Source organism: Lichenostomus cassidix, chromosome 29, assembly GCF_008360975.1.
Source record: "Lichenostomus cassidix isolate B80296 chromosome 29, HeHo_3.0, whole genome shotgun sequence".
Taxonomy (NCBI): Eukaryota; Metazoa; Chordata; class Aves; order Passeriformes; family Meliphagidae; genus Lichenostomus; species Lichenostomus cassidix.
In genome coordinates this window covers 1276294-1298703 of record NC_139509.1, presented here as the reverse complement: position 1 = coordinate 1298703, position 22410 = coordinate 1276294, and the positions used below count along the sequence as shown (strand labels likewise).

General features: G+C 65.2%; 3 protein-coding genes across 8 annotated transcripts; 1 reads left to right on the top strand and 2 right to left on the bottom strand.

Annotated features, from left to right (window-relative positions):
- Nucleotides 1–4860: 4860 nt before the first annotated feature.
- On the bottom strand, nucleotides 4861–6983 carry LOC146425803 (uncharacterized). Its single transcript, XM_085041222.1, has 5 exons — nucleotides 6859–6983; nucleotides 6577–6785; nucleotides 5755–6458; nucleotides 5326–5434; nucleotides 4861–5236 (listed from the first exon to the last, which is right to left on the bottom strand). Exons 1-5 carry the CDS (start codon nucleotides 6909–6911, stop codon nucleotides 5151–5153), a joined length of 1161 nt encoding a protein of 386 aa, XP_084897348.1. The 5' UTR covers nucleotides 6912–6983; the 3' UTR covers nucleotides 4861–5150.
- An 11-nt stretch (nucleotides 6984–6994) lies between these two features.
- On the bottom strand, nucleotides 6995–11787 carry LOC146425802 (uncharacterized). 6 transcript variants are annotated; one of them, XM_085041217.1, is made up of 6 exons: nucleotides 10033–11787; nucleotides 9515–9637; nucleotides 7896–8129; nucleotides 7782–7824; nucleotides 7378–7418; nucleotides 6995–7257 (listed from the first exon to the last, which is right to left on the bottom strand). In XM_085041217.1, the coding sequence occupies exons 2-6, from the start codon at nucleotides 9604–9606 to the stop codon at nucleotides 7206–7208; spliced, it is 462 nt and encodes a 153-aa protein (XP_084897343.1). In that variant the 5' UTR covers nucleotides 9607–9637; nucleotides 10033–11787; the 3' UTR covers nucleotides 6995–7205. The 6 variants fall into 4 exon arrangements, 3 of the variants coding, with proteins under 3 accessions (XP_084897343.1, XP_084897344.1, XP_084897342.1); XR_014846352.1 differs by having other exon boundaries at nucleotides 7782–8129; XM_085041216.1 differs by having other exon boundaries at nucleotides 6995–7418.
- A 1510-nt stretch (nucleotides 11788–13297) lies between these two features.
- PPP1R1A (protein phosphatase 1 regulatory inhibitor subunit 1A) lies at nucleotides 13298–19312 on the top strand. Its single transcript, XM_085041250.1, has 7 exons — nucleotides 13298–13965; nucleotides 16805–16865; nucleotides 17173–17210; nucleotides 17339–17402; nucleotides 18036–18182; nucleotides 18262–18404; nucleotides 19236–19312. The coding sequence occupies exons 1-6, from the start codon at nucleotides 13885–13887 to the stop codon at nucleotides 18402–18404; spliced, it is 534 nt and encodes a 177-aa protein (XP_084897376.1). The 5' UTR covers nucleotides 13298–13884; the 3' UTR covers nucleotides 19236–19312.
- Nucleotides 19313–22410: the final 3098 nt, after the last annotated feature.

The window sequence follows — 22410 nt, the reverse complement described above, 5'->3', positions numbered from 1 at the left end:
CTGCACCCACCAGTGCCCCCCAGTGCCACCCCCAGAGCCACCTTCAATGCCACCCCGTGTCCCCAGCTCACGGGTGGTGACCAATCTTCGCCCAGTTTGGGGACAACTCTGGGCACTGTGACCCTCCTGCACCCACCAGGACCCCCCCAGTGCCATCCCCAGTGCCATCCCCAGTGCCACCCTCAGAGCCACCCCCAGTGCCACCCTCACTGCCACCCCCAGTGCCACCCCATGTCCCCAGCTCACAGGTGGTGACCAATCTGCACCCAGTCTGGGGACATCCCTAGGCACCGTGACCCTCCTCCTGCACCCACCAGGACCCCCCCAGTGCCACCCTCCAGTGCCATCCCCAGTGCCACCCTCAGAGCCACCCCCAGTGCCACCCTCAGTGCCACCCCATGTCCCCAGCTCACGGGTGGTGACCAATCTGTGCCCAGTCTGGGGACATCCCTGGGCACTGTGATCCCCCTCCTGCACCCAGCAGGACCCCCTAGTGCCACCCCCAGAGCTACCCTCAGTGCCACCCTGTGTCCCCAGCTCACGGGCGGTGACCAATCTGCACCCAGTTTGGGGACATCCCTAGGCACCGTGACCCCCCTCCTGCACCCAGCAGGACCCCCCTAGTGCCACCCTCAGTGCCACCCCCAGTGCCACCCCGTGTCCCCAACTCACGGGCAGTGGCCAGGCTGCCGACCAGCCCGGCCAGGAGCAGAGAGATCCAGAGTTTCATCATCTCGGCGGATTCCGGACACGAATCACCACCAGGAGATCGCGGGAATGATCAGGGACAGCGCTCTGCCCCTTATGAAGGGCTCGGGCACGGCTCGGGTACCTGTGGAATTTTCCAGGTGTGGGAAAGTGCCCGTGCCAGGGCGGGATTAGCCCGGATTAGCCCCGCAGCCCCCCTGGGATAGCCCAGCCCCACCCCGGAGCAGTTCCTGAACCCTCAGAGCTCCCTGAATCCCAAACCAGAGCACCCCTGGGTGCCCCAAACACCCTCCCAGACCCCCCATGCTCTCCAGCACGGCATTTCCCAGTATTTGATGGAAAACGGGCACTGGGGGACATTTGGGGACATTGAGGGACATGGGGGTTGGAGGGTGGGAAGCCAACCTGATCCCAGTCCTGGTGGGGAATGGGAATATTTGGGGGGAGATGGTGGGAATTGTGGGAATATGACAGGAGTGTGGAATTGGGGCAGAGCCTCCCTGTCCCCTTTTGGGGTGAGGGAATGGAATTGGGAATGGGATTGGGAATGGGATTGAATGGGATTGGGGGTTGGAGGGTGGGAAGCCAACCTGATCCCAGCCGTGCTGGGGAATGGGAACATTTGGGGGAGAGGGTGGGAATTGTGCCACTGGAACACGACAGGAGTGTGGAATTGGGGCAGAGCATCCCTGTCCCCCTTTGGGATGGGGCAGGGGGTGAGGGAATGGAATTGGGAATGGAATTGGGAATGGGATTGGGAATGGGAATGGGAATGGGATTGGGAATGGGATTGGGAATGGGATTGGGAATGGGATTGGGAATGGGATTGGGAATGGGATTGAATGGGATTGGGGGTTGGAGGATGGGAAGCCAACCTGATCCCAGCTGTGGTGGGGAATGGGAATATTTGGGGGGAGGTGGTGGGAATCATCCCACTGGAACACGACAGGAGTGTGGGATTGGGGCAGAGCATCCCTGTCCCATTTTGGGGTGAGGGAATGGAACTGGGAATGGGATTGGGAATGGGATTGAATGGGATTGAGCTCGGCACCTCCCCAGGGGTGAGCGGGATGAGCTGAGCCCAGGTCATCGCTCCAAGGCCAAGGACACAGAGTGACCACGGGCTGGACACAGCCAGGACACGGCGGGGACAGCCGGGAGCCGTGACCCACGGAAAATCGGGATGAATCATTCCCGGGGAGCTGCTTGGCAAACAGTTCCCGTCCGAGGGTGGATCCGTGTCCGTCTCCGGGGAAGGAGCAGCCGAGCGTGGCCAGCCCGGCGCTGACAGCCATCCCGGGATGCGCTCGGCTGAGCCCGGAGAGCCGGGAAAAGGCTGAGGAGGAATTTTAGGGAATGATTGGTTGATTGATTGATTGACTGACAGCAGATCGGAGGATTGGGGTGGAATTCAGGGATGTGTCATGGGAGAGGCTGAGGGTGCTGGAGGGGTGGATGTGGGGTGGGAATGGGGGTGAGGAATGGGATTGGGGATGTTGGGGGTGAGGGTGGGATTGGGGGTGGAGGGGGATGGAGAGGGGATGGATAGGATTGGGATGGGGATGGGATTGGGGTGGAGAGGGGATTGATGGGGGATGGATACGGGAAGGAGAGGGGATGGATAGGGGATGGATAGGATTGGGATGGGGATGGGATTGGGAGTGGAGAGGGGATGGATGCGAAATGGAGAGGGGATGGATGGGACGAGGATGAGGATGAGGATGAGGATGAGGATGAGGATGAGGATGAGGATGAGGATGAGGATGGGATTGGGGGTAGAGAGGAGATGGATGAGGGATGGAGAGGGAATGGATAGGATGAGAATGAGGATCGGAAAGGGATGGAGAGGGGATGGATAGGGTGGGGATGAGGATGAGGATGGGATTGGGGGTGGAGAGGGGATGGAGAGGGAATGGATGGGATGAGGATGAGGATGAGGATGAGGATGAGGATGAGGATGGGATTGGGGTGGAGAGGGGATGGAGAGGGAATGGATGGGATGAGGATGAGGATGGGATTGGGGTGGAGAGGGGATGGATGGGGATGGATAGGGATGGATAGGATTGGGATGAGGATGAGAATGAGGATTGGAAAGGGGTGGAGAGGGGATTGATGGGGGATGGAGAGGGGATGGATGGGATGGGGATGAGGATGAGGATGGGATTGGGGTGGAGAGGGGATGGATAGGGGGTGGATAGGGGAAGGAGAGGGGATGGATAGGGGATGGATGGGATGGGGATGAGGATGGGATTGGGGTGGAGAGGGGATGGATAGGGGATGGATATGAAATGGAGAGGGGATGGATGGGATGAGGATGAGGGTGGGATTGGTGTGGAGAGAGGATGGAGAGGGGATGGAGAGGGGATGGAGAGGGGATGGAGAGGGGATGGATGGGGGATGGAGAGGGGATGGATGGGATGGGGATGAGCATGGGAAAAGGACGGAGAGGGGCTGGATGTGGGGATGGAGGAAACCCCCCCTCAAATCCAGCCCTAAACTCAGGACTGAGCCCTGCCGGCAGCTCCCCCCACTCCTTCCCTCCCCCCCAGCAGCTCCTGCTCCCCGTGGGAAGAATCTCCCACGGCTTGGCCACATCCTTCCTCTTGGCTGCCGAGCCGAGGGATGAATCCTGGGTGTTTTCCATCATCCCAGCGCCTCGGGGCGGGATTTATGCCACCTTCGTGCCTTTTCCTGGTGGCTCAGAGCGTCCCGTTCCTTCCCGCTGGGAAGAGGAGGGTGAGGAGCGCCCAGCCCTGCCCCGGGCGGGGATTAGGGGCAGCAGGATCCGGGAGGCAGAGCCAGAGCCCCCCGGCAGGGAATTGCAATCCTGGATCAGGGAGTTAATCCCCAAATCGTGGCGAGAGGAACCTCTTTGTGCTGCTCTGACACTCAGGTTCTCCGTCCCACCAGATTAATTTGTCCTAAATGGCCCCAAAATCACCCTAAAACCTCCTGAAGTTCTCCATCCCTGAGGCTCTCCATCCCACCAGAGTAATTCATCCCAAACGGCCCCAAAATCCCCCTAAAACCTCCTGAGGTTCTCCATCCCACCAGATTAATTCATCCTAAATGGCCCCAAAATTTGCCAGCAAATCCCAGGATCATTTATGGGATGAGATGGGGCAGGGCAGAGCAGGGGAATGGGAATGGGAATGGGATGGGGATGGGATGGGATGGGATGGGATGGGGATGGGGATGGGAATGGGAATGGGATGGGGATGGGGATGGGAATGGGAATGGGAATGGGGATGATGGGATGGGATGGGATGGGAATGGAGAATGGGAGTGGGAATGGGATGGGATGGGAATGGGGATGGGAATGGGAATGGGAATGGGAATGGGAATGGGGATGGGATGGGAATGGGAATGGGAATGGGGATGGGAATGGGAATGGGGATGGGAATGAGATGGGAATGGGGTGGGGATGGAGAATGGGAGTGGGAATGGGATGGGGATGGGAATGGGATGGGGATGGGAATGGGAATGGGATGGGGTGGGGATGGGAATGGGATGGGAATGGGATGGGAATGGGAATAGGAATGGGATGGGATTGGGGACGTGGATGGGGACGGCACTAGAGGGTCCCAATCACACCCAGTTTGGGGTTAATCCCCGGATGGGGGTGAATCCCCGACCAGCCAGATCCATCCTGGAACAGCCCCGGTTGGATGGCACTGTCCCCCACAGGTTTTGGGATCCAGCCCTAGTGGGATGGGACTGTCCCCTCCCAGGTTTTGGGATCCAGCCCCGGTGGGATGGGACTGTCCCTCCCCAGTTTTGGGATCCAGCCCTGGTGGGATGGCACTGTCCCCTCCCAGGTTTTGGGATCCAGCCCTGGTGGGATGGGACTGTCCCCTCCCAGGTTTTGGGGTCCAGCCCCGGTACCGGAGGGGCCGCGGGGATAATCCCGGATAATCCCACCCTGGCTGCTCTCCACGGGGAAACCCTGGCGCTGTTGATGTACAACTTCCCTTTTCCAGGAACTGCAGCGCCCTGGGTCGGTGCCACCGTGGGATGTCCCCTGCATGGGGACAGGGACAGCCTGGGGACAAAGGCACCTTCCCAAGGTCCTGGTGACGCAAGACCCGTCCCCACCCCCAGCAGCTCCAGGCAGGGACAGAGCCACCACCATCATCATCATCATCATCATCGTCATCATCATCATCATCCCTTCGGGAACTTTATTGTGTCCCCAACCCCCCCATAGTGTTACCAACGTGGCCAAAGTGCAAGTGACGTCCCCAGGGGTTGGGGACATGTCCCCACTGCAGCCCCCGGGGACAAAAAATGGGGCAAAATCCTGAGTCCGGAGGTTTTTCTGTGCCACACAGCCACACGTGCCTCCACACACACACACACACACACACACGTGTCACACGCGTGTCCAAACTGTCCCTGCGACACCCGGCCGTGGTCCTGCGTCCCCCTGAGGTGGCCTCAGGTCACCCGGTGGGGTCAGGGGGTGCCGAGGCAGGGAGCAGCTCCTCGCCGAAGCCGCTGCTGTCGGAGCGCCGGTGGAGCATGGAGCCTGCAGGGGACACGGAGGGGACAATGGCGGGGACAGGCTGGCACCGGGCTGTCCGTGTCCCCCGGGAGGGTGGCGAACCGCCGACTCACTCCTTCGGGTGCTGATGGAGGGACGGGGGGACTGGGAAGCTTCTTCATCATCATCATCATCCTCATCGTCATCATCGTCATCGTCATCCTCATCCTCCTCGCTCAGCACCTGCGGGGGTTGGCGCGGGGCTGAGCGTGTCACCGCCGCGGTGACAAAGGTGTCACCTCCCCCGCGTGTCCCTCGTGTCCCCACGCGTGACGCGGTGCGTGTCTGTGCCCGCGGGGGGGGGTGGAGGTGACCTGGCTCCCCCCCGGCTCGGCTCCGCCCGAGGCTTTGAATCATTTAAACCTTAAAAGCCTGGCAAGCTCCGGGGACATTTCCCGCTCCAGCTCCTTCCCTCCGCCGGCCGGAGTGGCTCTTCCTCCCCTCCTCCTCCTCCTCCTCCTCCTCCTCCTCCTCATCCTCCTCCTCATCCTCCTCCTCCTCACCTCCTCCAGCTCGAAGGACTCCGCCGCTCCGAGGGGCGAGGGGACACTCCCGGGGGGCTGCAGCCCCGGGTGACACCCCCGCAGCCAAACGCGGTGACCTCCAGCCCTCGCGGTGGCACCCGGGTGGCACCAGCAGGCCAGGCCGGAGTCCCCTTGGGCTCCCAGGGTGACGCCGACCCTGCTGGCACCGAGCGTGGGGGACAAGGTGACACTGGTGTCCGGCTGTGGGTCACTCGTGTCCTGCTGTGCTGCTCCGGCCGGGCACTGAGCCCCGCCGTGTCCCCAAACCCCCGTGCCATGGGGACAACACCGCTGCGGCTGTCCCCACGCTGTCCCCGCCGGTGTCCCCGCAGGGGTTTGTCCCCGCTGCGCTGTCCCCGTGTCGCCATCCCTCCGCCAGCCCTCTGTGGCACCACCCGGGTCCTTCCAACGCCCCCCTGTCCCTGGGGGGCTGGGGGAGCGCAGTGTCACCCCCCGGGACCCCCGCGGGATGTCGCCGTCCCCTCCCGTGTAGAGGCACAGCGAGGACACGGCGCGCTTCAGCCTCTGGCCGGGCCGTGCCCCGCGGAGCTCGGGGCTGTCGGGCATGTCGCGACAGTGCCGGGGCGGGGCGATACGCTGCAGGGGGGTCCGCGACACGTAGGAATAGAGGCAGAAGAAAGCGTCGGCGGTGACAGCCAAGGCCTGGACCTGCTGGAAGCGACCTGGGGGCGACATGGTGGGGGGGCTGAGAACGACACCCCGACCCCTGCCTGGGGAAACTGAGGCACGGCAGGGAGCCGCCGGCGGCTCGGGGACAGCGGGGACAGCGGTGTCACCCACTGGCCAGCAGCAGGCAGGGATCCTCCATCTCCAGGCGCCGCAGCTGCGCTCGCAGGAACAGCCGCAGGTCGATGCCGCTGGCGCGGGAAGGTGACGAGAAGAAGCGGGAGGGGACACGCGACGCCACCCCCGGCTCTGTCCCCACGAAGCCCAGGTTGTGCAGGATCTCCTCGGCGTCCGACTGCCACCACGCCAGCACCTCGGCCAGGCTGCCCGAGGGGACAATCCCACCTCAGCGCCGAGCTGGTGGCACCAGGGTGACACTGACCCCCCGGCCCCTACCTGGAGGTGGTGGCAATGCTGGAGGGGACACTGGAGGGGACACTGGAGGCCATGCTGTGCCCGGGGCTGAGCAGCCGGTCCCTGTGCGGGGAGGGGACACTGCCAGTGGGGAGGGGACACAGCTGGACCCACAGTGTCCCTTCCCCCGGGACCCCAAATCTCACCTGCCTGCGGATTTGTGGCTCTCTGGGAGCAGAAGAGCTGGGAAAAGGGAGAGGGTGACATTGAGTGTGACATTTGGGGACAAGTCCCATCCTTGCCACGTCCTCCCCCAGGGCCACAGCCCCCGCTGCCTCCTCGGGGGGTGACAGTGACACCGCGGGGACCCCCAGGGGTGGCAGGTACCTTCAGCTCCCAGGCTCAGGTCGTCCTCGAAGCTCGTCCCGCTGCTGCCACACGCTGCGACAGAGGGAGGGGACATCCTGCGACACCCCCGAGCACCCCCCGGGCCACCGCGCAGCGCCTCGCACGTGGCTGGGTGGCCCTTGGGGACACCGAGGGGGGACAGAGCTGACGTACCGCAGTGTCCCCGCAATGCCGGCTCCTCCAGCGCCGCCGCCCTGAGGCAGAGCACGGTCACAGCTCTGTCACAGCTCTGTCACAACCCCTGACCTCTGACCCCTGAGCCCATGCCGGCCGCTGGGGACAGGGACACGCAGGGGACACGCAGGGACAAGGTGGCTGTGCCCGTTTTTGGGGGGTTTCCTCCTCAAATCCACAATCCCAAGGACCCCAAATCCCCGCGAGACCCCGGAGACCCCCAGGGCGGTGCAGGGGGAAAGTGCCACCACCCCATCCCAGCCCTGGCGACATCCCTGGCACTCCGGCTGTGTGACAGAGCCACCTGGGGGGGTCACATGTCACTGTCCCACCCCAAATCCCCCTGGTGGTGACCCCTGCTGACCCCCGGCTGTCCCCCTCACCCGCAGTCCTGCAGCCACATCCGGATCTTGCTGCGGGGACTTCCTGCGGGGACACAAACACCCGTGAGGGGACCCAGCCCGGGGGTCCCTCCCCCGCCTCGGGGTGTCCCTGACCTTCCAGGACAACCTCGTCCAGGTGTGGTGGCGGCTCGGGGATGTCCCAGGGGACAGCTGTCGCCTCCTCTTCCTCCTCTTCCTCCTCTTCCTCCTCCTCCTGCTGCTGTTTGTCCCCCCCGGGCTCGGGGTCGCGCCACCCCCGGCTCTGCTGGACCCACGCGCGACGCTTGTGCCACCAGGAAGGGCCGAGCGCCGAGGGTCCCTCCATGGCCGGGGGGCTCGGGGGGCTCCCTGCGGGGACAGGAGGGACGGGAGGGGGTGAGGGGAACTTCTCCAGCTCCTGCCCGGGGGGTGTGGGAGACACCGGGGGCTCTGCGGGCAGTTCTGGGTGGTCTATGGACACCCCAGAGTGGTCTCTGGGCAGTTCAGGGTGGGCTGGGACACCCCACGGTGGTCTCAGGACATCCCAGGGTGGTCTCTGGACGTCCCAGGGTGGGCTTGGGGCATCCCAGAGTGGGCTTGGGGCATCCCAGGGTGGTCTCTGGGCAGTTCAGGGTGGGCTTGGGGCACCCCAGGGTGGTCTCGGGACATCCCAGGGTGGTCTCTGGACGTCCCAGGGTGGGCTTGGGGCATCCCAGGGTGGTCTCTGGGCAGCTCAGGGTGGGCTTGGGGCACCCCATGGTGGTCTCGGGACATCCCAGGGTGGGTTTGGGGCATCCCAGGGTGGGCTCCGAGCAGCCCAGGGTGATTTGGGGCACTTTAGTGTGGTCTCTAGGCAGTTCAGGGTGGGCTGGGACACCCCAGGGTGGTCTCGGGACACCCCAGGCTGGCCTCTGGGCAGTTCTGGGTGGTCTCTGGGCAGTTCAGGATGGTTTGGGACATCCCAGGGTGGTCTCGGGACATCCCAGGGTGGTCTCGGGATATCCCAAGGTGGACTCGGGACATCCCAGGATGGGCTCTGCCCCCTCACAGGCGCTTTCCGGGGCGCCGAGGGGCGGAGCAGGACGGGCCGGAGCTGCCGGAGCGGCGGAAGAGCTGCGGGGCAGAGATAAGCGCGCCGAGCTGCCCCACGCGGGGCGGGGGATGCGGGTGGCAGGGAGGGGATGTCCCTCGGCGATGTCGCAGTCCAGCCACCACCCGAACCCGGGAACAGCCGTCCCGGGGGGAAGGGACGCCCTGGGTGACCACCTGGGTGACCCCCGGCCCCGGCAAGGCTCCGAGATGGGGTGAAGCCCCCCGGCAGGACCCCCGTGATGCTCGGGGCTGGGGTGTCACCTCCAGAGCCACCCTGGGGGGACAGCGGGGGACAGATCCTCATCCCGGCCACCCCCAAACCCGGGGCACGTGGTGGGGAACCCCTCGGGACCCCCGAGATGCCGTGACCCCCCCGTGTCCATCCCAGCCCCCCCGGCCGAAGGTGGGTTGGGGTCCCAGAGCCCCCCAGCCCCATCTCCCTCATCATCCTCATCATCCTCATCATCCTCTTCCCCCTCATCCCGCCTGCTCCTCTCTCCTCTCCCCATCCCGCCGAGTTTCCCATCACCTCCTGGCTCTTCAATCGCCCCTCCCGGTGTCCCCATCACCCCCCCCGGCTTGTCCCTTTGTCCCCAACCCCACCTCCATCCCTTCCTCCCTCCTTTCCCCATCCCAAAAATCCCAAATCCCTCGGCACTGACCGGCTCGGGGGGCAGGTGGGCAGCTCCCTAGGTCCAGCCAGGGCCAGCGGGCAGCGGCCTGCTGCCCCCCCGGCGCCCCGCCCGGCCCCCATCCGTCAGCGCAGGGGGAGGAAACTCATCGGCCTGCAAGAGGAAATTAAAAAAAAAAAAAATCAAAAAAATCGACAAGCCGAACCTCAAACGTTGCCCCACATCCGCCAGCGCCGCGGGAAAAGCTCTGTGGGGGATGAGAATGGCCCTGGCACCCTCTGCCACCTCCCGAAGTGTCCCCAACCCCTGCGGTGTCACCCGCCAGCCCAGGGGGGACACAGACTCAGCCTGGGGTGGCCTCGTGGGGTGACACGTGGGTTTGAGGGGTGACAAGGAGGTGATGCTGAAGTCACCCAAGGTTTGGGGGTTTGTTTTCCCTGGGAGTTGTTTTCCAGGCTGGGATGGCAATTCCCATCCTGCTCTCCAGCATCTCCAGGGGTGACAGCACGGGGTGACAGGGACATCCCCAGCAAGGGGACAGCACTCACCTCACGGCCACTGAGGTGCCATCCCTGGTCCTTCATCCATTCCAAGGTGTCCCAGGAGCTGGAATTCCCAGGGATCTGTGTCCCCAGGAGCTGGAATTCCCAGAATTTGGAGACCCCAGGACCAAGATCCTCCAGGAGCTGGAATTCCCAGGAGTTGGGGACTTCAGGAATGAGATCCCCCAGGAGCTGGAATTCCCTGGGACCTGCTGTGTCCCCAGGCTTGTCCCCAGGAGCTGGAATTCTCAGGAATTGGGGACCCCAGGACTGGGATCTCCCAGGAGCTGGAATTACCTGGGATCTGCTGTATTCCCAGGAGCTGGAATTCCCAGGAACCGGGGATCCCCGGAGCTGCAATTCCCTGGGATCTGCTGTGTCCCCAGCAGCTGGAATTCCCAGGAATTGGGGACCTCAGGAACGAGATCCCCCAGCAGCTGCAATTCCCTGGGATCTGCTGTGTCCCCAGGAGCTGGAATTCCCAGGAATTGGGGATCCCAGGAACGAGATCCCCCAGCAGCTGCAATTCCCTGGGATCTGCTGTGTCCCCAGGAGCTGGAATTCCTAGGAACCGGGGATCCCCCAGGAGCTGGAATTCCCTGGGATCTGCTGTGTCCCCAGGCTTGTCCCCAGGAGCTGGAATTCCCAGGAATTGGGGACCCCAGGAGCTGGAATTCCCAGGAACTGGGGACCCCAGCACCGAGATCCCCCAGCAGCTGCAATTCCCTGGGACCTGCTGCGTCCCCAGGCTTGTGTCCCCAGGCTCCAAGTCCCACCAGCGACAGTGACCGGGAGCCCCGGGCGCTGCCCCAGCCGCGATTCCCGTCAAAAAAGGCAAGGAAGCTCCGGGCCGGGAACGCCGCGCCCGCTCCGCCGGGATATTTTTAGCCCGGGAGTGTTTGTGGATAAAGCCCCGAATTAAGCGTTCCCTCAGCCTGGCCGGGGCGGGGAGCCGGGCGAGGAATCGGGAAGGATGGGAACACCCCCGGGAAGGACGGGAATACCCCTGGGGAGGGTGGGAACAACCCTGGGAGGGACGGGAAGAGCCTTGGAAGGATGGAAATATCCCTGGGAGGGATGGACACAGCCCTGGGAGGGACAGGAACAGCTCTGGAAGGACAGACAGATCCCTCGGGAGGGATGGACACAGCCTGGGAGGATGGACACAGCCTGGGAGGGATGGACACAGCCTTGGAAGGATGGACACAGCCTGGAAGGACAGACAGATCCCTGGGGAGGGATGGACACAGCCTGGGAGGGACAGGAACAGCCCTGGAAGGATGGAAATATCCCTGGGAGGGATGGACACGGCCTGGAAGGACAGACAGATCCCTGGGGAGGGATGGACACAGCCTGGGAGGGATGGACACAGCCCTGGGAGGGATGGACACAGCCCTGGAAGGACAGACAGATCCCTCGGGAGGGATGGACACATCTCTGGAAGGACAGACAGATCCCTCGGAGGGATGGACACATCTCTGGGAGGATGGACACAGCCCTGGACAGATCCCTCTGGCCTCACCCCTCCCTGACCCCGCTGGAAACCAACCCTGTCCCTCCCCTGTCACATCCAGCTGTCCCCAAGGATGTCCCCGCGGCGTGGCACTGCCGAGGGACCCGCAACGCCACCAGGGCCTGGACGGTGACATTCCCAGCCCTGACAGCTGCCGGGGGAAGATCCCAGTTTAGCCACAAGCCTTCCCAGTATTTCCCTCAATCCCATTGCCATCCCACCGTTCCCTCGGGAAGCGCAGGGGGAGCAGCGGGGCTGGGGGGCTCCAGTGGGCTCCGGGGGGCTCCGGGGGGCTCCGGGGGGCTCCGGGGGGCTTTGGGGGGCTCCGGGGAGCTCCGGGGGGGCTAGACGCCTCCTCAACCAGCGCTTTTCCCACCAATAATTCCCGGGGAGCATCGGGATGGGGCTGGGGGGGTCACACAGGGCTTTGGGGGGTCCAGCTGAATTTCCCCCCCCTCAGAGTTAGGGACCCCCCAGAGCCACCAGCACCTTTGTCCCGACTCCAGGGACCCCCCCGGGACCCCCGGCGCTGTCGGGGGGCACAGCAGGGGCAGGGAGGGGCTCGGGCTGTCCCCCCCCCGCCTGACCTACTTAGCGGATTCCTGCCGGCAGATCGCGGCAGCCGCCCGGGCTCCATGAATAAGTGATGGGACACGCACTCGTGCTGCGGCGGGGGGGCTGGAATAGCAACCCCGCCGGAGCCGAAAGCTTCCCGGACCTGAAATCCACTCCGAAACCTCCCCGGGCCCGAAATCCACCCCACAACTTCCCCGGACCCTAAACCCACCCGGACCCGAAATCCACCCCACAACCTCCCCGGACCTGAAACCCACCCGGACCTGAAATCAACCCCGAAACCCCCCCGGGCCCGAAACCCCCCCGGGCCTGGCATCGCAACCCCCATGGACCCTAAATCCCCCCAGCCCCGAAACCCCCCCGGACCCTAAACTCCCCTGCCCCGAAACCCCCGGACCTAAACTCTGACCCGAAACCCCAGGGCCCAAAATCCCCCTGGCCTGCATCGCAACACTGCCTGGACGAAAACCACCAAACCTCCCCAGGCTCGACCTCTGGCAAAAGAGGCTTTGCATTGCAACCCCCTGGCTCTAAATCTGAGGACCTGAATCCACCCCAGACCCGAAATCCACCTGAAACCTCCTGGCCGAAACCCGGCCTGGCATGCAACCCACGGACCCTAAACCCAGAGGACCAAAACCTCCCCGGGCCCAAAACCCCCCGGGTCTGAAATCCCCCACCCCGAACACCGTGGGGTGTCAGTGGCCCCCAAGCCCCCCAATCCTAAATCATCAGATTTAGGGGTTTTTTGGGGTGTCCCCCCGATGTCCAGGCCTTGCTGGGACAGTCCCCAAGGCTGGCCCTGACCCCCTGTCCTGGAGGGCAAGGGGGGAATCGATGGTGGACTTTGCCCCGCCCTGACTGCGCTGGGGGGTCCTGTCGCTGTCCCTGTCGCTGTCCCTGTCGCTGTCGCTGTCCCTCTCTCCCCTGGGGCTCTGACGGGCGGGGTGTCCCTGTGGGGGATGTCCCCATGTCCCTCCCACGGTCTGTGTGTCTGTCCCAGGGTCTGTGTGTCCACCCTCGTGTCCCTGGGTCTGTCCCCGTGTCCGTCCCAGTGTCCCCGACTCCGTCCTTGTGGCTGTTTTTCTGTCCCAGGGTCCCCCTGTGTGTCCATCCCTGTGTCCATCCCTGTGTCCCTCTGTCCATCCTTGTGTCCCTGCTCTGTTCCTGTGTCCGGTTTTGTGTCCGTGTGTCTGTCCCTGTGTCCCTCTGTTTGTCCCCGTGCCCTGGCTCTGTCCACACGTCTGTCCCAGTGGCCTGGAGTTCGTCCTTGTGACTGTTTGTCTGTCCCCGTGTCCGAGAGTCCATCCCTGTGTTTGTCCTTATGTCCCTGTGTCTGTCCCTGTGTCCCTGTGTCTGTCCCTGTGTCCTTGTGTCTGTCCCTGTGTCCCCATGTCTGTCCCCTTGTCCTTGTGTCTGTCCCCGTGTCCCAGCTCTGTGTGACCATTCCCGTGTCCCTCCATCTGTCGCAGTGTCCCAGGCTCTGTCCCCCTCTCCTGACTGTCCGTGTGTCCATCCTCGTGTCCCCATGTCCAACCCTGTGTCCCTGTGTCCATCCCTGTGTCCCTGTGTCTGTCCCCGTGTCCATCCCGGCCTCCCAAGCCCTGTCCCCGTGTCCCTCTGTCCATCCCCGCGTCCCACTGTCCCTCCGCGCGCGGGGCCCAGGGCGGGGCTGCCGGGTGGGCGTGGCCTCGCCTGGGCGTGGCAGGGGCGTGGCCTGGGCGTGGCCGCTCGGAGCCGCCGGAGCCGCCGGAGCCGCCGCGCCCGCGATGGAGCCCAACAGCCCCCGCAAGATCCAGTTCACCGTCCCGCTGCTGGAGCCCCACCTGGACCCGGAGGCGGCCGAGCAGGTGAGGGGACACCGCGGGGACACCGGGGGGACACCGCGGGGGCACCGGGGGGACAGCGGGGGGGCCGCGGCGGAGCGAGCCGGGGGGGCTCCGGGGGGCTGCGGGCACGGCGGGGGCACGGCCCGGGCTGGGGGACACCGAGAGCGGCCCGGGGGTGGCACCGCCGCGGCCGGGGGTGACGCGGGGACAGCCGTGCAGCCCCCGGTGCGGGGGACACCCGCGCAGAGCTGTCGCCGCTGTCCCCGGAGCCCCGCGGGGCGGGGGGTGGCAGTGCCAGGGCCATGTGCCGCTCCGCGCGACGCCACCGGGGCCACCCCGGGCTGGGGGTCTGGCCAGCGACACCCCCGGGTCCCCCCGGGTCCCCTCGGGTCCCCTCGGCCCTCCCAGCCCCTGCTCTGGCCGGAGTCGGTCCGGGAACACCCCCGGGCAGCGGCTGACCCCGCGTGGGGACACTGCCGGGCACTGCCACCCCCTCCCTGTCACCTCCCCCGCCCCGCTGCGTCCCCAGCCCGCCAAGGGGGCTTTGGGGAGACCCCCGGCACCAGCGGGGGCTTCAGGAGGATGAGGATGATGAGGATGATGAGGAGGATGAGGAGGATGAGGAAGATGGGGGTGGCCCAGCCGCGTCCCCCCCCAGCCGGGGGTCCCTGGGGATGGCAGGCGAGGACCCCCCGGTGCCAGCGGAGTGGGGGCGAGCGTGGCGCTGTCACCGAGTGTGACCATCTGGGGCCACCACCCGGCTCGGTGGCAGCAGCGCGGGGTCCCCAGGAGCGAGGGTGACAGTTGGGGGTCCCCGGGAGAGCTGGGGGGCTGATGGGGGAGGGCAGGATCCCCTCAGCACCCAGCGAGGGACACCCTCAGCCCGGTCCCTGTCACAACCGGGTGGCCCGGGGACCTCCCTGCCTCAGTTTCCCCTCCCGGGGGTCTCACCCGGCGCCTCTCAGGCCCTGAGCTGGGGGTGACACAGCCCTGGGCGGTGGCAGCAGGTGACACTGATGATGTCCCCTCCCCGCTCCTCTTTTTGGGATGTCCCCGAGGGGGCTCCCCTCGTCTTGATGGGGGGGCTCGGCAGTGTCACACCTCGCCGGGTGACACCGCGGTGTCCCCGTGTCCTGCAGGGTTGTCCCCAAACCCGTCCAGCCCCACCCTCCCGAAGGACCTTGTCCCCACTGTCCCCGTGTCCCCACAGGTCCCGCAGCTCCCTGACCCCCATCTCTGCCGAGACCCCCGTGGCTGTCCCCCCGGGTGTCCCCCTTGGGTGCCAGGCCTGGCCCTGGCCTTTGTCCTGCACTTCTGCCGGTGTCCCCAAGTCCCCCTGCTCGTGTCCCCGGGGCCGGGGGGGACAATCCCGGGTGGGTTTTGCTGTGTCGTGAGCTGTCCCCATCCCGCTGCCACCCCCGGTGCCACCCCCGGTGTCGCTCTTGGTGCCACCCCGGTGCCACCCCGGTGTCGCTCCCGGTGCCAGCCCAGTGTCGCTGCCGGTGCCACCCCGGTGTCGCTCCCGGTGTCCCTCCCGGCCCGTCCCGGCTGCTCCCGGATCCCGCCGCTCTCCTTAATCGATGGTGGAGATTGATCTAAAAATAGCGCCGGGAGCGGAGCGCGGCCGAGGCGGGAGGGAGGCAGGGATGGAGGGATGGGGGATGGAGGAGGGATGGAGGGAGGAGGGATGGAGGGAGGGAGGGAGGGAAGGAGGACAGAGGGAGGGATGGATGGAGGGGGAGGACAATCGCATCCCCTCCCGGGGGCACCGCCGGGATCCCCCCGCCCGCCCGGAGCCCCCCCCGGTCCGCACCGGGAATGGGGGGAGGGCTCAGCTCGGGGCGCTCGGCTCCACCTGGGTGACCTTGAGCAGGTGGCACCGCTGTCCCCTCCCCATCCCCGCGCCGGGGGTGGCACCGGGGGGGGACACAGCCTCGCCCCCCGCCCGCTGGAGGCTCCAGAGCGTCCCGGGGGGCTCCGCATCCTGGAGCCTGGGGGGTCTCACCCGACCTGGGGGGACCCCAATCCTCCCATCCCCATCTCCAGGCGGTCGGGGGGGGTCTGTGGGGACCCCCACCCCAAAATGGGGGGGCTCATCCGTAGGTCCTGGCGGGGCCGGGGCGATTCCCGGCGACTCCCGGCGACTCCCGGTTGCCTCTAATCTCCGTTTAATATCCAGATCGCGTTTCCATGGCGACGGGGCCGGCACGGGAGGATGCGCCGGGGGGCCGGGGGGGTGGGCAGGGGCCGGGGGGGTGGGCAGGGGCCGGGGGAGGTGCGGAGGGCCGGGGGGGGCTCCCGGCCGCTCGCCCGCCTCATTAGCATCTCATCAGCATCTCATTAGGCAGCCCGCCTCATTAGGGAATCCTCGCCGGCATAATTCGGGTTTTTTTTTTCAGAGCCGCTCAGTTAGTGGGTCAGCGGGGAAAGGGGGCGCGGGGTCACCGCTGTCCCCATCGCTGTCCCCACCGCTGTCCCCACCGCTGTCCCCACAGCCACCACCGTCCCCACCGCCACCACCCCGCGGCCACCAAAGCCTCCCCGGGGCCACCAAAAGGCTCAGGCGGGGTGGCCGCGGGGCCGGAGCGGCTCCAGGTGACCTTGGGCAAGGACAGCGACAGCGGAGGAAGGGCAGGGCCCGCCGGTGTCCCCGCGCCGCTGTCCCCACGCCGCTGTCCCCACGCGCTTCCCGCGGCCGGGTATAATTAGCTCCGCGATGGAAAAGCCACGTGTGTCCGGCCGAGGTTGTCCCCAAGGAGCCACCACCGCCCCGGGCACGGGGACAGCGGGGACACGGGGACAGCGGGGGGGGGTCAGGGCACCGCTGGGTGTCCCTAATTGTCGCCTGTGTCACCCCCAGATCCGGAGGCGCCGACCGACCCCGGCCAACCTGGTCCTGAGCAGCGACCAATCGTCGCCAGGTGGGTCCTCGCGGTGTCGCCGTGTCACCCCCGGGTCGCAGCCCACCCAGGGACACCCCTGGAGTGCTCAGCACCCCCCCGCGATGCTCAGGACCCCCCCGCGATGCTCAGGACCCCTCCGCACGGGGGGGGTGACCCCGGTCCCCGTGACAATGGCGGGGCGATGTCACTGCTGGGGTGGTGGCACTGTCCCCACGCCACCCCCGGGGAACAGGGACAGCGAGGGAAGGGTCGCAGTGACATCGAGGGGGGCGAGATGGACCCCCAACCCCCCCGCTGACCTCCTGTCCCTCTCTGTCCCCCCCAGAGATCGATGAGGACAGGCTGCCCAACCCCCTGCTGAAGGTAGGTGACACTGCGCGGGGGGCTGTGGGGACACCCGGGGGGGCTGTGGGGACATCCGGGGGGGCTGTGGTGACACCCGGGGCACCCCCCAGGCTGTGGGGACACCCCTGACCCGTGTCACCCCGCAGTCTGGCCTGGCCATGTCCCCCCGGCAGAGGAAGAAGGTTTCCCGCACCACCCCCACCATGAAAGGTACTTGGGGTGACACGGGGTGACACTGGGGGACACGGGGGTACATGGGGGGACACGGGGAACTCGGAGGGGACACGAGGGGGACATGGGGGTGACACTGGGGGACACGGGGTGACACGGGGGACACGGTGACACGGGGACACGGGGTGACACGGAGGGCCGCAGGGGGACACGGGGACACGGGGACACGGTGTGACACGGGGTGACACGGAGGACACGGGGGGGGGACACGGGGGGACACGGAGGGGACACGGGGGTGACACGGAGGGCCGCAGGGGGGACACGGGGGGACACGGGGGTACACGGGGGGGACACGGGGGTGACACGGGGTGACACGGGGTGACATGGGGGGACACGGGGGGACACGGAGGGGACACGGGGGGGACACGGGAGGAACACAGGGGTGACACGGGGGTGACATGGGGGGACATGGGGGGACACGGGGGTGACACGGGGGGACACGGGGGTGACACGGAGGACCACATGGGGCGACAGAACCCCCCACGCTGGCCTCTCTCGGGGGGTGACAAACGCCACCGCGAGGCCACCCGGGCGGCTCGGTGTCGCCGGGAGGGTGGGGACTGTCACCAGGGTCCCCCCGCGCCCCCCCCAGCGCCGCTCCCTGCCCGGCAGAGCTGCAGATGATGGTGGAGCATCACCTGTGCAAGCAGGCGCAGGGCGGCGACGACGACGACGAGGTGGCCACCACCGCCCGCTGTCACCGCGGCGACACCGAGCACCGCCACAGCCCCGGCGGCTCCTGCCCGCTGCTCGGCCACCGTGAGTTGGGGGGGTCGGGGGGGACAGCGGGGAATCGGGGGGACTCTGAGGTCACCCCTCTGTGTTGTGACACCCGCAGGGACCCCCGGGGATGGGACACCCCAGGCGGGGACACCCCAGGCGGGGACACCCCGAGCTGGGACCCCCGGGGCCACGCAGCGTGGCCGGACTGAGGATGGCAGCCATATAGAGCCTGGGGACAGCGCGGGCAGCGGCCAGTAGGTGCGGTCTGGGGACACTGGGGACACCGGGCTGGGGCAGTGGGACATCGGGCTGGGGAAGTGGGGGGGCACTGGGGACACTGGGGACATCGGGCTGGGGCAGTGGGACATCGGGCTGGGGCAGTGGGGGGGCACTGGGACACTTGGGGGACACTGGGGATGTCACTGGGACGTGGTACTGTGGCACTAGGGTGGCACTGGGACACTTGGGGGGCACTGGGATGTCACTGGGACAGGGAACTGCGGCACTAGGGTGGCACTGGGACACTTTATGGGGACACTTGGGGGGCACTGGGATGTCACTGGGACAGGGTACTGTGGCACTAGGGTGGCACTGGGACACTTGGGGGGCACTGAGACGTCACTGGGACAGGGTATTGGGACACTAGGGTGGCACTGGGACACTTGGGGGGCACTGGGACACTGTACAGGGACACTGGGATGTCACTGGGACACCACTGGGACACTGAGATGTCACTGGGACAGGATATTGGGGCACTAAGGTGGCACTGGGACACTTTGCTGGCACACTGAGGGGGCACTGGGATGTCACTGGGACCCTGAGATGTCACTGGGACAGGGTATTGCGTCACTAGGGTGGCACTGGGACACTTTACTGGGACACTCGGGTGGCACTGGGACACTTGGGGGGCACTGGGATGTCACTGGGACACCACTGGGACACCGGAATGTCACTGGGACACCACTGGGACACTCCCGGCCACCGCTCAGGGACAGGGACAGTGACAGGGGTAGGGTGGCCTTGCTGGGACAGGGCAGGGACAGGGCGTCTCCCCTCCCACGTGTCCCCAGCGCTGTCCCTTGTCCCCAGGTGTGGCCGCGGGATCCGGATGCCAGCGGAGACTTTTTTTATTCCATTTTCTAAGATTTTGGGGCTGCCCGGAATTATTTTGATTTTTTTTTTCTTTTTTTTTTTTTTTTTTACTGCCACGGGCAGGTCCCCCCCGGAGGGGTTTGGGGACAACGCCAGGGCTGTCCCCTCCCCTCGGGGACCTCAGGGCAGGTGACACTGGGGACACTGAGCAGATTCTCCCTCACTGCCACCCCCCAGGGTCCCCAGGACGGGTGACACTGGGGACACTGAGCAGACCCCCCCCCTCACTGTCACCCCCCTGGACGGGTGACACTGGGGACACCGAGCAGACGACTCACCCCCTCCTCACTGCCACCCTCGGGGTGTCCCCTGGGCCCCCCCAGTGTCACCCCCGCACCTGTGCACACCTGAGGGGGACACCTGGACACGGGGAGGGGACACAGGGAGGGGACACGGGGAGGGGACAGGGACACGCGTGTGCACAGGGACACGGGGGGGTGACACGGACACGGGGAGGGGACACGGACACGGGGAGGGGACACGGACACGGGGGGGTCGCGGGGACATCACCCCCCTCAGCCGGAATTAAAGGGATCCTTTCCCCCCCCGCCTCCTCCTTGTGACACAAAAGGGACACAAAAGGGACACTTTTGGGTGCTTGGGGGTCTCCAAACCCCCTTTTTGGGTGCTGGGGTGAGGGTCACGACCCCCCTTTTTGGGTGCTGGGGTGGGGGTCACGACCCCTTTTTGGGTGCTGGGGGGGTCACACCCACCCCTGGCTGTCCCCAAGCCATGGCAGTGTCCCCTCGACCTCGGGGGTGACCTCAAGGGTGACCTCGGGAGTGTCCCCAAACCCCCCCCAAGTGCCCGGAGCGTGGCCGTGGTGGCGGCGGCGTTTATTAATTAACTCATTAATTAATTAATTGCTCGTTAGCGGCGGCGCGAGGGGGACACATGCGGCGGGGCGAGGTGGAGCTCTGCCAGCGGTGACCGAGGGGTGACACGGAGGGGACACGGAGGGGGGGGGGACACGGGGGTAGAAAAATACAAACACGGCGGGGTGGCACGGAGCCGGGGCTGGAGCCGGAGCGGGATGTGGGCGTTCCCGAACGTTCCAGAACGTTCCCGAGGAATTCCCGAACATTCCCGAGGAATTCCCGAACATTCCAGAACGTTCCCGAGGAATTCCGGGGATTCGGAGCATTCCCGGGGGTATTCCCGAACATTCCTGAGGAATTCCCGAACATTCCTGAGGCATTCCAGAACATTCCCAAGGAATTCCAGAGGCATTCCCGGGGCATTCCTGGGGTTCGGGCATTCCCGAGGAATTCCAGAACATTCCCGAGGAATTCCGGAACATTCCCGAAGCATTGCCGGGGTTCGGAGCATTCCCGGGGTATTCCCGAGGAATTCCAGAACATTCCCGAACATTCCCAAGGAATTCCTGAAAATCCCCAAACATTCCCGAGGCATTCCCGGGGTTCAGACCATTCCCAGGGTATTCCCGAGACATTCCTGAGGAATTCCTGAACATTCCCGAGACATTCCCGAGGAATTCCTGAACATTCCTGAGGCATTCCCGAGGAATTTCCGAACATTCCCGAGGCTTTCCCAGGGTTCGGAGCATTCCCCGGCCATTCCAGAACATTCCCGAGGTATTCCCAAGGAATTCCTGAACATTCCCGAGGCATTCCCGAGGAATTCTGGAACATTCCCAAGCATTCCCGGGGTGCCAGAGGATGCTCCACACACTCCAGGAGGAGGCTGGAGGATTCCCGAGGCATTCCCAGGATGCTGGAGGAACACCTGGATCCAGGAATCTGGAGGATTCCCAAGGTCTGGTGGATCCAGGATCCCAGAGGATTCCCAAGGTCTGGTGGATCCAGGAAATCACAGAATTCTCAGGGAATCACAGAATTCTCAGGGAATCACAGAATTCTCAGGGAACACCTGGATCCAGGAATCTGGAGGATTCCCGAGACATGAGGAATCCAGGAGGTCACAGAATGCTCAGGGAACATCAGATCCAGGATCCCGGAGGATTCCTGACTTCTGGTGGATCCAGGAAATCACAGAATGCTCAGGGAACACCTGGATCTGGAGGATTCCCAAGGCTGGACCCAGGATGCCAGAGGATGTCCCAGACCCGCTGGATCCAGGATCCTGGAGGATTCCCGAGGCTGGATCCAGGATCCCGGAGGATTCCCAAGGCCGGAGGGATCCAGGAAATCACAGAATTCTCAGGGAACACTGATCCAGGATCCCGGAGGATTCCCAAGGCTGGATCCAGGAATCTGGAGGATTCCCAAGGCTGGACCCAGGATGCCGGAGGATGTTCCAGACCCACCGGATCCAGGATCCCAGAGGATTCCCGAGGCCTGGTCGATGCAGGAAATCAGACAATTCTCAGGGAACACCTGGATCCAGGAATCTGGAGAATTCCTAAGGTCTGATGGATCCCGGAATCTGGAGGATTCTCAAGGCTGGATCCAGGAATCTGGAGGATTCCTGATGCCAGGTGGATCCAAGGAATCACAGAATTCTCAGGGATTCACAGAACTCTCAGGGAACACCTGGATCCAGGAATCTGGAGGATTCCCGAGGCCCTGATGATCCAGGAAATTACAGAATGCTCAGGGAACACCGATCCAGGATCCCGGAGGATTCCCGAGGCTGGATCCATGAATCTGGAGGATTCCCAAGGCCAGGTGGATCCGGGAAATCAGACAATTCTCAGGGAACACCTGGATCCAGGATCCCGGAGGATTCCCAAGGCTGTATCCAGGATCCCAGAGGATTCCCGAGGCCGGAGGGCTCCGGGATGCTGCGGGAAGCTCCAGGCACACCAGGAGACGCCAGCCGGGTTCCCAAGGCACTGCCGGAGGATGCTCCGAACATTCCGGAACGCTCCAAACTTTCCAGGATGCTCAGAACATTCCGGAACGCTCCAAACTTTCCGGGATGCCCCAAGCATTCCGGGATTCCAGCCGGAGCAGGGATCCTGCAGGACATCCCGGGCGTTCCCGAACATTCCCGAACATTCCCGAACGTTCCCGAGCAATCCCGAGCGATCCCGGGATGTCGCAGGGGTCGTGGGAAGAGGGGACATTCCAGGCACGCGCTAGAGGACACCGGAACGGGATCTGTCCCTGTCCCCTCCCGCTGTCCCCAC

Bases quoted from the DNA above. Each gene is read 5' to 3' on its own strand.
- LOC146425802 (XM_085041216.1), bottom strand. From the start codon at position 9,606: ATGGGGGCCGGGCGGGGCGCCGGGGGGGCAGCAGGCCGCTGCCCGCTG. The intron at 8,130-9,514 runs GTCAGTGCCGAG...CTGTCCCCGCAG, and splicing joins CCCACCTGCCCCCCGAGCCG to GGAGCCCCCCGAGCCCCCCG. The intron at 7,419-7,781 runs GTGAGGGGGACA...GCTCTGCCTCAG, and splicing joins ATGTGGCTGCAGGACTGCGG to GGCGGCGGCGCTGGAGGAGC.
- LOC146425803 (XM_085041222.1), bottom strand. From the start codon at position 6,911: ATGGCCTCCAGTGTCCCCTCCAGTGTCCCCTCCAGCATTGCCACCACC. The intron at 6,459-6,576 runs GTGGGTGACACC...TGTCGCCCCCAG, and splicing joins TCCCTGCCTGCTGCTGGCCA to GTCGCTTCCAGCAGGTCCAG. The intron at 5,237-5,325 runs GTGAGTCGGCGG...TGTCCCCTGCAG, and splicing joins CTCCATCAGCACCCGAAGGA to GCTCCATGCTCCACCGGCGC.
- PPP1R1A (XM_085041250.1), top strand. From the start codon at position 13,885: ATGGAGCCCAACAGCCCCCGCAAGATCCAGTTCACCGTCCCGCTGCTG. The intron at 16,866-17,172 runs GTGGGTCCTCGC...TGTCCCCCCCAG, and splicing joins CAGCGACCAATCGTCGCCAG to AGATCGATGAGGACAGGCTG. The intron at 18,183-18,261 runs GTGAGTTGGGGG...TGACACCCGCAG, and splicing joins CTGCCCGCTGCTCGGCCACC to GGACCCCCGGGGATGGGACA.